This window comes from Ctenopharyngodon idella, chromosome 12, assembly GCF_019924925.1.
Source record: "Ctenopharyngodon idella isolate HZGC_01 chromosome 12, HZGC01, whole genome shotgun sequence".
In the NCBI taxonomy this organism is placed as follows: Eukaryota; Metazoa; Chordata; class Actinopteri; order Cypriniformes; family Xenocyprididae; genus Ctenopharyngodon; species Ctenopharyngodon idella.
The window spans coordinates 30,021,783-30,038,558 of record NC_067231.1 but is presented as its reverse complement, the minus strand read 5'-3'; the positions used below and the strand labels follow the sequence as shown (position 1 = coordinate 30,038,558).

The 16,776-nt window shown below is 37.2% G+C and overlaps 1 protein-coding gene across 1 annotated transcript in view; it reads right to left on the bottom strand.

Annotated features, from left to right (window-relative positions):
- Positions 1–10,875, bottom strand: part of ppa1a (inorganic pyrophosphatase 1a) — a 20,090-nt gene extending 9,215 nt beyond the window's left edge. Inside the window, exons 1-3 of the mRNA XM_051915364.1 lie at positions 10,765–10,875; positions 8,114–8,178; positions 5,354–5,407 (exon numbers count right to left, since the gene is read on the bottom strand). Of these exons, the coding sequence (XP_051771324.1) occupies positions 5,354–5,407; positions 8,114–8,178; positions 10,765–10,825 (180 nt within the window). The 5' untranslated portion in view covers positions 10,826–10,875. The remainder of the gene's footprint in view (positions 1–5,353; positions 5,408–8,113; positions 8,179–10,764) is intronic.
- Positions 10,876–16,776: the final 5,901 nt, after the last annotated feature.

The following is a 16,776-nucleotide window of genomic DNA, read 5'->3' as shown; positions in this document are numbered from 1 at the left end:
TACTGTAATGGAAATCACAACATGGGCTCAGGAATACTTCCAGAAAACATTGTCGGTGAACACAATCCACCGTGCCATTCGCTGTTGCCGGCTAAAACTCTATAGGTCAAAAAAGAAGCCATATCTAAACATGATCCAGAAGCGCAGGCGTTTTCTCTGGGCCAAGGCTCAATTAAAATGGACTGTGGCAAAGTGGAAAACTGTTCTGTGGTCAGACGAATCAAAATTTGAAGTTCTTTTTGGAAAACTGGGACGCCATGTCATCCGGACTAAAGAGGACAAGGACAAACCCAAGTTGTTATCAGCGCTCAGTTCAGAAGCCTGCATCTCTGATGGTATGGGGTTGCATGAGTGCGTGTGGCATGGGCAGCTTACACATCTGGAAAGGCACCATCAATGCTGAAAGGTATATCCAAGTTCTAGAACAACATATGCTCCCATCCAGACGTCGTCTCTTTCAGGGAAGACCTTGCATTTTCCAACATGACAATGCCAGACCACATACTGCATCAATTACAACATCATGGCTGTGTAGAAGAAGGATCCGGGTACTGAAATGGCCAGCCTGCAGTCCAGATCTTTCACCCATAGAAAACATTTGGCGCATCATAAAGAGGAAGATGCGACAAAGAAGACCTAAGACAGTTGAGCAACTAGAAGCCTGTATTAGACAAGAATGGGACAACATTCCTATTCCTAAACTTGAGCAACTTCAGTCCCCAGACGTTTGCTGTTATAAAAAGAAGAGGGGATGCCACACAGTGGTAAACATGGCCTTGTCCCAACTTTTTTGAGATGTGTTGATGCCATGAAATTTAAAATCAACTTATTTTTCCCTTAAAATTATACATTTTCTCAGTTTAAACATTTGATATGTCATCTATGTTGTGTTCTGAATAAAATATTGAAATTGGAAACTTCACAGTATTCACAATTTGTACAGTGTCCCAACTTTTTTGGAATCGGGTTTGTAGAACACCATAAAATACAATAATAGAAAAAAGGAAATATAGCTGCAAACAGCAAATAAGAGGCCAAGCACAAAAAAGCATCTTATCCAAGTATGACCAGGAGCTTCAGAGCAACTGCAACAAAATTAATTAAAGACATTTTTAGATTATATTAGTCAAAATGGCTGAAAAATCAAAAATATAATAATTTGTAATGTGATTAAATTGCTTATCACTTTTGACCAATAGGTGGCGCTGTTACCAAATTAATGATGTGTGGTCAATGTGTGCTGACAATGACACATACAAAGTTTGGTGTCAATATGGCAAAGCGTTGCAGAGTTTCAGCCTCATGGGGCGTTCACACCAGACGCGACTTGTGCGAATAAATCACGCTATTCGCGTGTAGTTGGATGCTTGAACATTTTGAGTTTACTCGCTTCATTCGTGCGTGAAATTCGCTTCATTTATGCGTGAAATTCACTTCACAACAGACGCGAATTCGCGACATGGAGGGGCTTTTGCCAGGCGGCTCCAGTCTCATTGCGAAATGGCTGACATGGATTTTGTTGAGAGGGTAGCTGCGCTTTATGTGCTATGGAAGGCTGAAAAACGGCGTAGACTCATTCGGCGCCATGTCTGAGTCATGGAGGCCAAGCACATATATATATATATATATATATATATATATATGCAATTTGAGCATATATAATTTGAGCATATATATATATATAGCTCAAATTGAGTAAAGAGCGTTTTTTACAACTTACCAGATTGTCTGACCTCCTCACTCACTTTCTTCCAAGCAAGATCCTTTTTATTCCTGTTTCTATAAAAGTACGACGATGTATCGTACAGCTCCGGGTATCCACATACAGCGACGATGATTTTGTCCTCCATTGTTGTTTCGGATTTCTGCCTCCGCTCGCTACGTCGTAATCACATCACTACTAGAGCAAGCTCCTGATTGGTTAATGCGGCGCAAATATTCACCAAAGTTCAGATTTTTCAATTCGCGCGAATCACGCGTTACGTGCGTCAAACGCCCGAAACGCTCAATTTGCGCCGCCTCGTTCGCGCAAGTTGTGCCGCAGGATGTCTATCGCGTCTTTGCATTGACTTAACATGTAAATCACTCGCGCTTAACGCTTCATTCGCGGCTGGTGTGAACGCACCATCAGAATCAGCTTGGCACCGTGGCATTAAATTTGTTAATGCATTATTCAAGAACAGTTTGGTCAATCAAAACTCTTTTAATAGCTTTTTTGCCAGCATGGTCTGAAGATGGTCTGAGCCAATTTTGGTGAAAATTGGACCAACGGTCTAGGAGGAGTTTGAAAAAGTGCAAAATGGCGGGAAAAATGCAAAATAGTGGGAAAATTGTCAGTGACGTCATAGTTTGTCTTGAGCCAAGGAATCAGGGAAAAAAAATTGTTTCTTGTGGTTCAAAAGTTATTAGCATAAACGTAAGTGAAAATTTGGACAGTTGGTGGCACTAGAGAGATTGAGTTAGAGACTCCAAATTTGCTGTGGTTATTGTTGGGACTGTTTTCTATCTGTGTGCCAAATTTCACAACTTTTTACTGGAAGAAGAAGAAGAAAACGAACGTATAGTCTAGGTGCCTATGCTCCTTTGGTGCTTGGGCCCTAATAAATCATATTAGAATAAAAGATAAAGTAAACAGCAAAAATGCATCTGCTTAAACGTAATGGTCTTTGAAAATAGTGAAAGCCTCATTAAACATATACGTCTTGAGACAAGCTTTAAACATGTTTACAGAGGTAGAGGAATTAATAAAAATTAGTAATCCATTCCACAACTTGGGGGCAGCAACCGAGAAAGCTTTGTGTGAGGAACAGACTAAAATTTAAAGCATTATTATCTATTAAATCTCATATGCATGCGTTAGCAATTCAAATATGACACATTTAGACATGTTGAAACAAAGTGGTCTATGGATTCATAGTTCAGCTGCCCTAATTTACAAATCATTTTTTCTTCTGTGGTCAAAGAATATGTGCTTTAGAAGCTCTTTTAAATGTTATTCTTCATTTTTCCCCCTGTTTGAAAACAATAATTCTGCTATATATGCTTGCCAACATGCTAGATGCTGATTGATTAATGATTGGTTTCTCCATAAATGTGTTAAAATGCAGCAAATCCAGCTACCAAACAAATCCTTCAGGACTCCAAAAGCTTTGAATTCAATCTACACTCTTGGAAGAAAAGGTTCTATATAGAGTTTGGTCATTGAAGGTAAGATCTTATGCATTTATGAGTGAACTGCTGGTTTTAAAAACTTCCCGGTCTACCAACATTTGTTATGACATTCGCTTCAAACAATACAATGCTCATGATAACTTTCATTAACTCTACAATAAGTAAATCTACTTCACCACCAGCTAATTACTCTTCGACAGCGATGCCATAGAAATATACAGAACTAAGTTCAAACACAAAATTCTAAAGATGGCGCATAAGGTCTATAGAACCTTAAACAGGACCTATTATGATAATTTATTAAAGCTTTTTAAATTTGCCGCTATTTGGGTGTGAGCAAAAACACTGTTTTTGTGTGTGTCCCTTTAAATGCAAATGAGCTGTCCGCTTTCCAGAAGAGGGCGGAGCTTTCTTCAGTTGCTCAACAACAACAAAGCTGGAGAATCTCACGCAGCCAAAATGAGGATTGTCAGTAACAGTGTTCAGCCTTACATTGTTCAAACCGGAGTCGACACTGATGGAGAGACTCAGGAAGAAGTTACAACTTTTAGACGTTTCTGAATGGTTAGTGGATAAATTTATGTAGTTGCTGTGGAGTTGATTCAACTCATCCACTAGCATGTGCCGTCATGTTAATCTTTTGTGCAAATCCAGCGTTAAATTGACCCTCGTTTGTGAAGCAGTCCGGCGTAAAATGACAGCGTGACAACACTCTACTACAACAGTTCTTCCTGTTCTCTAAAGTAGCCCAACATAGCCACACCCCCTTTGTTGCGTGTTCTTGGGGGCGGGGTTTATGTAGATTTTGGGGTTTGTGATGTCACTAACCCAGGAAGAAGCTCTTTGTAGTCATAATCAACCACCCCTTTAAAGGATTCTGTCAGGCGCTTCAACCTTTTAGGTGTTCCATCATGGGATCATTTAATGGATTTAGTTTTAATTAATTAATTTTCACCCAAAAATTCTGTCATTAATTACTCACCCTCATGTCGTTCCACACTCGTAAGACCTTCGTTCATCTTCAGAACATAAGTTTAAGATATTTTTGATAAAATCTGATGGCTCAGAGAGGCCTGCATTGACAGCAAGATAATTAACACTTTCAGATGCGAAAGCTTCGAAGCTTAACGAATCTTTTGTTTCGAAGCGTGTATCAAACTGCCAAAGTCATGTGAACCATTGAAATTTCATTTACTGAAATCACATGACTTTGGCAGTTTGATATGCACACCGAACCACTGATTCGAAACAAAAGATTCGTAAAGCTTCATGAAGCATTGTTTTGAAATCACCCATCACTAGATATTGTTGAATAAAGTCATTATTTAGTTTTTTTGGTGCACAAAAAGTATTCTCGTCGCTTCATAACATTAAGGTTGAACCACTGTAGTCACATGAACTGAATTTTAAATATGTCTTTAGTAGCTTTCTGGGCATCTGAAAGTGTTAATTATCTTGCTGTCAGTGGAGGCCTCACTGAGCCATCGGATTTCATCAAAAATATCTTAATTTGTGTTCTGAAGATGAACAAAGGTCTTATGGGTGTGGAAGAATTTTCATTTTTGTGTGAACTAACCCTTTAATTTTGTTTTAATTAAATGTTGTGAATTAAACAGCTTGTAAACATACTTTATCACTAGAAAAAACTGAAGTAACCTGTTAAACATGAAAGCATTATGCAATAATTTAAGACATTTCCCCTTATATAGAACCTTTTAAAATTGAATCAAGAACCCAAGAGTTCTGTATAAAATTCCAAGAGTTTAGTGCAGATTGACTGTAAAGCAGCAGAAATTATCTCTCAGGACACACAAGTGATATTTTTGATCTTTTGAGAATCTCCTAATGAACAAAAATTGCATTCACGCTTCAGTAGAATCAGTGAGAGGATGTCTGGACTGAACTGATCTTTCAGATGAAGAACCCGTTTAATCAGTCCTGCGATTGTCCTTAAGAGACAATTTGTTCATGACCCTTCCATCAGAATTCTTGGAAATCCCTATATTTAGTTCAGATAATTAAATATGAGAAGTGAGCTTGAACAAGACACAGTGGTTAATGCGTTCTAGGAATGTACTCCAGCGCATGTGAAATAAATCATATGATATATCAGCGTGTGTGAAGATGGAGAGCGAACGGAGGCTGATGTGAGATTATTGTAGTCTGCAAGAATATTTCTTACCTCCATTTTTGCATTTGTCCATCTAGGAACCTCGACAACAGCGTGGAAGATGTTCTGAAGGAGACAACGGCGGAAACAGATGATCACTACTCATGTCTGCCATGTTTTACAATCAGAGGATAAAGCAGATGCTCCAAAAGCTCTCAGTTCCTCTAGAAATGATTCTACAGAGCATGAACTAATGACCTCATATCATGCGCATACATGCAATTAAATTAGCATAAATTAAAGGCAGTAAAATAATGTCATGTTGTACTCAATATATATTTAATTAAAGATAACATAATTGCATTTTTGTAATGAGAAATAGTCCTTAAAATAGGCTGCATTTTATTTAAGCTAAATATTTATTTATTCTGGTTTCAGTGTGTAATCTGATCTGTACTGAATGATTATTTTCATTCACTTCTTTTGTGTGAGAGACTTTAAAAAGTAAGTATATTCATCCGCTGCGGAAGATACTTTATATAAATTTGTACCGACATGAAATCATTTCATCTGCTGTGTAGAAAAATTGTTTGTCATGTCCATCTCTTTCTACATACTGTGCGTATGGCGACATTTCTACATTTTGTTACACATCAAGTAAGTGACACATTTAACCCAAATCTCCTCTGTTTTTATTTTTGCCTGCAGGATTTGAGTTTTATATTGATTTGTGTTTTAAATTGAACAAATCCCCTGTGATTCACCTGTTAATGTCATTATGAGCTCCAGGACGATTACTGTGAGAGAATGAATCAAATTAACTTTCATTTACACACACCTCACATATAAACACGCAACACACACTCACACACAGATTCACACAAAAATCACACACAGATACACACACAAACACACATACACGCAACATACTCGCACACAGATACTCTCACACACAGATTCACACTCACACAAACAGATAGACATAGATACACACACGCACAGATTCACACACAAATACACTCACAGATTCACACACATACACAGATACACTCACATAAACACACATACAGATTCATACACAAACACAGATTCACACACAGATACACACACAGATACACACAAACACATACTTGCACACAGATATACACACACACAAACAGATTGACACTCACACAGATACACAAACACACAAACGCAGATACACTCAGATTTATACAGTTACACTCAGACAAACAGATTCACACACAAACATACACTCAGATACACTCACATACACAGATACAGATTCATACACACACAAACACAGATTCACAAACACATTCACTCACACAGATTCACACAAACACATGCAACATACTTGCACACAGATTCACACTCGCACACAGATACACACATAAACGCACAGATTCACACACACAGATATACATACACACAAACGCAGATTCATACAGATACACTCACAGATACACACATTCACACACACAGTTACACTCACACAAACAGATTCACAAACACACTCAGACAGATACATTCACATACACAGATTCACACTCAGATACACTCACACACAGATACAGATTCACACTCACAGATACACACACAGATTCACAATCACAGATAAACACACAAACACACAGGTTCACTCACACACAGACTCGCACACAGTTACACTCACACACAAACACAGATACACACAGACAGATACACACGGATAGACAAACAGATACACACACAAACGCACAGATTCACAGTTACACTCTCACAGATTCACACAAAAATCACACAGATACACACTCACACAAACACATACACGCAACATACTTACACATATACACACACAAATACACTCTCACACTCATACTCACACAAACAGATAGACACAGATACACACAAACGCACAGATACACTCACATACACAGATTCACACACACTCAGATACACAAACACACACATACAGATTCACAAACACATTCACTCACACAGATTCACACTCACAGATACACACAGATTCTCACAAAAATCACACAGATACACAAACATACTCGCACACAGATACACTTACACAGATAGACACACAGATACACAAACACATACACTCAGACACAAACAGATTCACACACAAACATACACTCACATACACAGATACACTCACACAAACACACACACACACATACAGATTCATACACACACAAACACAGATTCACACTCAGATACACTCACACAGATTCACAAAGTTACACTCACACACAAACAGATTCACACACAGACAGATACACAGAGATTCACAAATACACATACACTCATACAAACACAGATTCACACACAAACATTCACTCAGACAGATACACAAACACACAGACACACTCTTGCACACAGATGTAGGGAGAAAGAGAAATGTGGGAATATTATAGTTTGAGATTATAATCATGACCAATTCATTTTTGTTGTTTGCTTGTTTAATGTGTCAGTTAATTTAGGCTGTCAGGTCCAGGTTAAAACTTCATGTTTGGGCCCTTTTATATTTTAATTAATGCAGAATGATTCAGTATCATCAGTCACAACAGAGGAACTTTATTAGTCAAACAGTTTTGTTGTCATGCTGGTTGAGATGCTTTTGTCTCTTGCTACTGTAGACTGCTTGAATTTCCAAGTTGTTTACAAGATTTTACATGATCATTGATGAATCAGTCAATCTGTGTGTTTTTCTTCTGTTTCCACAGTAAATGTTCGGAGGTGAAGAGGAAAAACTTATGTACTTCATTAAAACCTCCAAAGATCTCATCTAAACCACAGCGGTCATGAACGCGTAAATCAGGATGAAATCATCCATACCTCGGCTTCATCAGCGTAGATGGGGATGTCATGGAATGGAGAGATATATTTTCCCTCCGCGTTTTCTGCGAGATGAGATAAAAGACCTTTTCAAAGCATCATACTGTTTATAAAATACTCAGAGATGAAAGAGATTTTCATCACTTTCTGATGTCTGACAGTGAGCACAGGAGGGTTTATTGTGATGTTTGAACCCAAGACAGAATTCATTACGCACAACACTTATGGATTCACCAAAAAGCTGATTTTCTCTCATACATGCTGATTAGTCACATAGCAACTGTAGTTACTTCCTCCTGTTACTGCCACCAGCAGATGCTGAGCACTTTATCTGTGTGTGTGTGTGTGTGTGTGTGTGTGTGTGTGTGTGTGTGTGTGTCACTGTGCTGTCCATGTATAAAAAGAAGATGACTAAATATATCTGTGCATTTGAAGTCATAAAATGTTACTAGCCTACACGGGTCATTGCTGTGACTGTCATACAGCATCCTTTAAACTCTGTAACGTTTATAAAATGAATATGCTTTTGTAATTTAAAGGTAGTGTTGGCAATTTATTTTTGTTATACTGGTTGAAACTCTCTTCACGTGATAGCATAGCGATAAGCGATCAATAATAGAAGTAGCTGAAATATTAAAAAATGTAGGCTACATATATATTCTGTTGAAGTCTCACACTGTCCTAACCAGACGCGACGCGATAAAAGGTATCTTTTCAATGTAAATCAGAGTATTTCTAATTTTCTGCGATGTCGTGGCTGGAACAACAACACAAAGTATGACAATTATAATTTCAGGTAATGTTTATGTGTTTTATTTAATGTTAAAAGCGTGTAATGTGACTTACACCGTGTCCTAACCAGACGCGACGCGATAAGATTCCTGCGATGAGCAATTTGACTGTCCACACTAGACGCGACGGGAAAATGAGAAGCGATAAAATCAATCAAAAACCACAGCCAATCAGAAGAGAGTGTGGGCGGGCTCTCTTGGCAAGAGCACAGCGGACACAATGAAATGGGCAAGTGCGTAGTAAAAATCATAAATATTACACCATTTATACATTATTTAAAGTACATATGTAGTGAATGAACCAATCTTTGTCATAGAATACACTTGTTTGTTCGCATTGAGTGACAGTTTGAACGTTCTTGTGCCCATTTATTTATTTTCAAGATCTGAGGTGAATTAGCCAGTGTTTGTTTACATTACAGCTAAAAAGCTGGGAACACATTCAAACACACATTAGACGCTTTTAACATTAAATAAATCACATAAACATCACCTGATATTATCATTGCCATACTTTGTGTTGCTGTTCCAGCCGCGACGTCGCGGAGAAATAGAAACCGTTTCTAAAATAGTATATACTCCGATTAACATGGAAAATATACCTTTTATCGCTTGTCGCGGCGTCGCGTCGCGTCTGGTTAGGACACGGTGTTAGAATATAATTTTGTGTGTCTTTTATAGCCGTACTGAAAGCAACAATGAACAATTTACCTCAGATCTTAAAAATAAATAAAAGGAAACAATAACGTTCAAACCGTCAACTCGTTGTGAACAGACAAGTGTGTTCTATGACAAAGATTGTTTCAGTAACTCAGTATGTATTTTTAATAATGTTAAAATGGTGTAATATTCATGAATTTGATTATGTACTTATCCATTGCTGAGAAAGCCCGCCTACGCGCTCTTCTGATTGGCTGTGATTTTTGATTGACTTTATCGTGTCAAGTCTGGTGTGGACCAACAAATTGTTTGTTGCTAGAATTTTATCTTATCACGTTTGGTTAGGACCAAAAAATCTACAGTTACCCTGAACCAAAACAATAACGAACTTATGCTGTGTTCAGGCCATGTCATGACCGGATTTATGCGTTTCTGTGTCAACACTGAAATGAATCTGCAGCAGTCGGTGGTACAAGTAAGAGCTCTGTATGTTGTTTACATTAATTATTTTTGTAATATTATGTGCTTTGAGACATGAGGTAATTTAACAGCGCCTCTCGTGACGCTTTGCGCGTTCATGTCTTTTACAGGAGGCGTGGCTTTGAAGACGCTCTGAAGGGATCTCATGTTTTCAAAACTAAGTTGCTAATGCTAGCCTCTACGAAATTGGCTACGCTATCTTTAAGGATGCATATATTTTCAGAAACTTGCTGTGGTCAAGATCACTTCGGCTTTATTAATTAGGACTTGATGAGGTAATTGTCCTGCCTTTGCATAAATAAAGTTAGTCTTTTCTCAGTGATTAACTTACATGAGCACATCAGCTTAAAGTAATGAACTATTAAGTGGAAAGTTACATTTGACATAGGGAAAACTGAAAAATTTAATATTAATTAAAACAATGTTTACAAGACGATGTTTTTGCATTTTGAGTGCAGAAAGATCACAAAGAGACATTATTTAAAATTAATCCTTGTTCACTACATTAAAAACCAACTAATATGGTCTACATCTTCAAAAACTGTGAGTTTAATATTTGATCTACTATATTAAGACTCATAAAGATGTGCTGCATAACAGCAATAAGGCAAAGAGCAAATCTCATCTCTCAATTCTCAGTGCAGTTCTCTGAATGTAGATTAAACATAAATCAAATCAAACTCTAGTGAGATCAATGATAGTATGTGCTGTGACACTTACTGAAGTAAACTCTGTAGTCTGGAGTGTTGTCTCTGCCTCTCTCTTCCACGCTGAAGCTCATGCTGGTTGTTATTCTCGCTCTTTGAACTGCTGACTGCAGTTACTGACGGCTGTTGAGAAGCTGTTAAGCCAATAATCAGACGCTGATCCTGTGGAGGAGAGAGAGAGAATCTGTTTGGGAAGAGGATATCTGTCAAAGTTCATCTATCTGTCTATCTATCTATTTGTCTGTAATATATATTCGTCTGTCTGTCATCTATATCTGTCTGTCTGTATGTCTATCTGTCTGTCTATCTGTCATCTATATCTATCCATCTGTCTGTCTGTCTATATCTATCTGTCTGTCTGTCATCTATATCTGTCTGTCTATCTATCTATCTATCTATCTATTTGTCTGTAATATATATTTGTCTGTCTGTCATCTATACTTGTCTGTCTGTATGTCTATCTGTCATCTATATCTATCTATCCATCTGTCTATCATCTATATTTATTTACCTGTCAGTCATCTACATCTATCTGTCTGTCTGTCTGTCATATCTATCTATCTATCTATCTATTTGTCTGTAATATATATTCGCCTGTCATCTATATCTGTCTGTCTGGATGTCTATCAGTCTATCTATCTGTCTGTCTGTCTGCCATCTATATCTATCTATCTATCTATCTATCTGCCTGTCTGTCATCTATCTATCTATCTATCTATCTATCTATCTATCTATCTATTTGTCTGTAATATATATTAGTCTCTCTGTCATCTATACCTGTCTGTCTGTATGTCTGTCATCTATATCTATCTATCCATCTGTCTGTCTATCATGTATATTTATCTACCTGTCGGTCATATATATCTATCTGTCTGTCTGTCATATCTATCGATCTATTTGTCTGTAATATATATTCGTCTGTCTGTCATCTATACCTGTCTGTCTGTATGTCTATCAGTCTGTCTGTCATCTATGTCTATCTATCCATCTTTCTTTCTGTCTGTCTATCATCTATATTTATCTACCTGTCAGTCATCTATATCTATCTGTCTGTCTGTCATATCTATCTATCTATCTATCTATCTATCTATCTATCTGTCTGTCTGTCTGTCTGTCTATCTGTCTGTCATCTATTTCTATCTATCCATCTGTCTGTCGTCATCTATATTTATTTACTTTACCTGTCAGTCATCTATATCTGTCTTTCTGTCTGTCTGTCATCCATACCTGTCTGTCTGTATGTCTATCAGTCTGTCTGTCTATCTGTCATCTATGTCTATCTATCCATCTGTCTGTCTGTTTATCATCTATATTTATCTACCCGTCAGTCATCTATATCTATCTATCTGTCTGTCTGTCATATCTATCTATCTATCTATCTATCTATCTGTCTGTCTGTCTGTCTGTCTGTCTTTCTGTCTGTCATCTATTTCTATCTATCCATCCGTCATCTATATTTATCTACTTTACCTGTCAGTCATCTATATCTATCTGTCTGTCTGTCATATCTATCTATCTATCTATCTATCTATCTATCTATCTATCTAGCTATCTGTCTGTCTGTCTATCTATCTGTCTTTCTGTCTGTCATCTATGTATCTATGTATCTATTTGTCTGTAATATATATTAGTCTCTCTGTCATCTATATCTGTCTGTATGTCTATCAGTCCATCTATCTGTCTGTTTATCTGTCATCTATATCTATCTATCCATCTGTCTGTCAGTCATCTATATCTATCTGTCTGTCTGTCATCTATATCTGTCTTTCTGTCTGTCATCTATCTATGTATGTATCTATGTATCTATTTGTCTGTAATATATATTCGTCTGTCTGTCATCTATGTCTGTCTGTATGTCTATCAGTCTGTCTATCTGTCATCTATATCTATCTATCCATCTGTCTGTCTGTCATCTATATTTATCTACCTGTCAGTAATCTATATCTGTCTGTCTTTCTGTCATCTATATGTCTGTCTGTCATCTGTCTATCTATCTATCTTTGTATTTGTCTGTAATATATATTCATCTGTCTGTCATCTGTATCTATCTATCCATCTGTCTGTCTATCATCTATATTTATCTACCTGTCAGTCATCTATATCTACATTTACATTTAGTCATTTAGCAGACGCTTTTCTCCAAAGCGACTTACAAATGAGAATAGTAGAAGCAATCAAATCAACATGAGTACAACAGTATGTAAGTGCCGTGTCAAGTCAGAGTTTCATCAGTAAAGTGCTCGTAGCAAGGTTGGGTTTTTTAAAAATATATACGCAAATAGATGGAGAAAGAATAGAAAAAAAAATCGAAAAAAGAAAAGTAAAATATAAATAAAAAAAGTGCTATATTACTGGGTCAAGTGTTGACGAAAAAGATATGTCTTTAGCAGTTTTTTGAAAATGGCTGAAGATTCAGCTGCTCGGATAGAGCGTGGTAGGTCATTCCACCAACCAGGAACAGACCCGGAGAAGGTCCGTGAGAGTGATTTTGTGCCCCTTTGGGACGGCACCACAAGACGCCGTTCACTTGCAGAACACAAGCTTCTGGAGGGCGCATAAGTCTGAAGTAGTGGGTTTAGGTATAGTGGTGCAGAGCCAGTGGATGTTCTGTAGGCAAACATTAGAGCCTCGAATTGGATGCGAGCAGCAATTGGCAGCCAATGCAAACTGATGAAGAGAGGTGTGACATGTGCTCTCTTCGGTTCGTTAAAGACCAGTCTTGCTGCAGCATTCTGGATCAGTTGTAGAGGCTTGACAGTGCATGCTGGAAGGCCTGCCAAGAGAGCATAACAATAGTCCATTCTGGATAGAACAAGAGCTTGGACAAGAATTTGTGTGGAAAGCTCCAATAGGAAGGGTCTGATCTTCCTAATGTTGTTCAGAGCAAATCTGCAGGACCGAGCCATTGTAGCGATGTGATCTGTGAAGCTTAAACAATCATCCATCACCACTCCGAGGTTCCTGGCCATCCTGAAAGGAGTTATGGTTGATGGAAATATCTGTCTGTCTGTCATATCTATCTATCTATCTGTCTATCCTTCCTTAACTTCATCTGCAGCAGCAGACATTATTATCTACAGAAGGCGTCTAAAAGAAAAGCATTATTCTCCTCAAGCTCTTGCTGTTGTTGCTGCTCGACTCCTGCAGTCTGAGACCTCAATATCCTTGTGTTTGATTCAGTCTGTATAAAACAGCGGCTCTCAACACTCTGACCTTCACATGTGCTTCTTATTTTCTCCGTCCCTGCCGCAGTGCCGTATCCTGAGGGCAGGTCGACGCGCGGATCACTCGGTTAGCGCGTCACCATGTGTAAATGTCAGTGTGTGAGAGGAGGACGCTCTGTGATCCACTGAGAGCAGCGGGTGGGCTAGACGGGAGTTTAGCGCAAAGCCAATTACACCCGGATTACCCAGAGAGCTCCTGCTGGTGTACGTACTATGATTTCACCAGGACTCTTTGATAAGGTGCTTATAGAAGCTCATTTTTAACCTAGTAACATTATAAATAGTAACACAGATTATAGTTCTTCCTCATTAGTGTGCAATTGTGTCACATCTGTGTCAGGGTTTGTGTAGGAAGAAAGGAGATGAAAACGGATGTGAACTGTTCAGTGCTGTATTTACAGACACATTTGTCTGAACTCTTCTAGAATATTCCTACAGTGCTGTCAGCAGGGTTTAACGAAGTCCCACTGAGTGCAATTAAAAACCATACAAAGTTGAATATATTGTACTTGTATCTGCAGCTATGATGGGATATTTTATGAACATGGAGTGAATTTTAAAGCATTTCTCTACTTTGGTTTGACTTGATGTACATTTTTTGTCATGTTTCCAGGCGCTTCCCTACAGGATGTGACATCAATTTGGAGGGAAAACTGCCGCACATACATCAGTAAGTATTATCAGAGGATTTGATGGATTTTGTGGTTTATGTCTCTCTAAAACACACCACCCTATTTGATCAAATTACAAAAATCAGATCGATAATATATGGGTCAATGACGTGACCAAAGGCCTTATTAATAATAAAAAACAAAGATATGACATCCTAAGTATGTAAGGTAGTACAACTAGATCTCTTTTATTGAATCCAAAAGGTTTTAATTATATTTTGCTACATATAAAGGTGTTTTAAAGATTTTGAAGTGTCAAAAGGTCATTCGGTTTAACCGTCCAAAGGCCAATACAGCCATTTCATTTGAGATTAAAATGTCTTAAAATGTAATAAATGTATTTATTTTTTATTCTGGCATGATTTTATAACATCAAATATCAACATAATGCAAAATGGTATTACAATTATGTGTAGAAGTCGTTGCTTTGTTATGAGAAATAATGTCCAGAAAAATGAATTTCATTGATGTCATTCGGAGTAACCGATATAAAGGGACCATTTTGGATCAAGTCAATATCATGTGACAGGATGTGACATCATTCAGACACCTGCAAAGGACCACATGGTTGTGAAGCAAAGTAACTAACTCTCTCTTAACTATTTGAAAACTTCATGTTTTCACTTGCTCATACGCATGTCCCGAAACATCATGTCATTCGGTACAACCGCTATAAAACATGGAAAATGTTGTAATATTTTAAAAACTTGTACTAAATATAAAATGTTTGATTGTCCTTTTGCTAGCTAGCTAGATATCAGCCTGTTAGCATTGTTTGAAAATATCGTCATTCGGTATAACCAATAGTGTCATTTGGTAAAACCGAAATTTTGGTTAAACCGAATGACTTTTTTGGTGACAAATTTCATCCATCTTGTAAAAGATGACAAAAGCAGAGTTAATTGATTATAAAAACCACACAATCTCATTGTTAACACTTAATGAAACTTCAAAATTAATTATACCATTATGTTTTTTTTTCACACTTTTAAAAACATTATTCATCAATAACCCAAATACAAAAAGATGGTTAAAAAATAAACTTCAAATTGGCATCTTCATGCAAGCTAAATAACAATGGATTGATGAGAGAAAGGTTGTTATACTCTTTTATCTCTTAAAATGTGCATGTATCCCCCTATTTTCTTTTGTTAAACTTGCATAAAAAATGTTTTTTTTGTATTCTTTTTTTACGTGTCAGGATTAGCGTGACCTCTCGCAGTAAAGCAGTAATTTCCACTCATCTGTTTGGTATAATAGATCTTTAAATAGAATTAATTTGACTGTGTCAAGTATGTGTTTAATTTCAGAGCGCAGTCAGATCTGAAGGTGAGTGATGAACAAAAGTGACTGTGACATCATCACAGTTACTCACTGACCTTTCACACGAAACCACTGCACATAGAAGGATAACCGGGGCTAGTTGTCACAAAGTGAATATTGCATGTTTTCTCCATCACTGGCTTTATGTCTTAGTTTTAAACATCTAGAATAATGTTAGTGAGATAAAATGACACAAGAAAAGAGTCAACCTCAGATTTGAACTGTGTTCTCACATAAATGTCAGGTCGGGGCAAGTTGTCACATGCATTTAAACTGTTGTAGTTTTAGTAAGTGGCTTGTTTACAATTTCTGTAGGCCAAAAACAATGGTTTGACATCTTTGTATTTTAACTTTTCCATTTTTGCTTTGTTTCATAATTCTGAATTCTACTGCAAGGCCTTTAATAAGCTGTTTAATGGCAGGCAGTGATGTTGAATATTTGTGCTTTTTGTTTGTGTCTATAAAGAAACTGATTTCACTCAAGCAAAACTTGTGACAACTAGCCCCGGTCTCCCATATATAATGTCTGTAACTTTGTTGATTTGAGTTGAACAGTTTAAAAAAATTCCTCAAAGATAATTAGTTCATATGTTTAAAGTTTTGCTTTAAAAATTCATACATTTTCCACAAAGCATTACTTATAAAAAGACATTTTTTGGTAACTTAATTTCACTAATTACCTGTCAACATCGTTCTGAAGGAGCAAACAGACACTTCACAGGGTGAATCGCAATTGCTATTTGTTTTACAGAGCAGATAGTTTTACATACATCTGCATACCAAACAACACCAGATCAGCACAGCAGA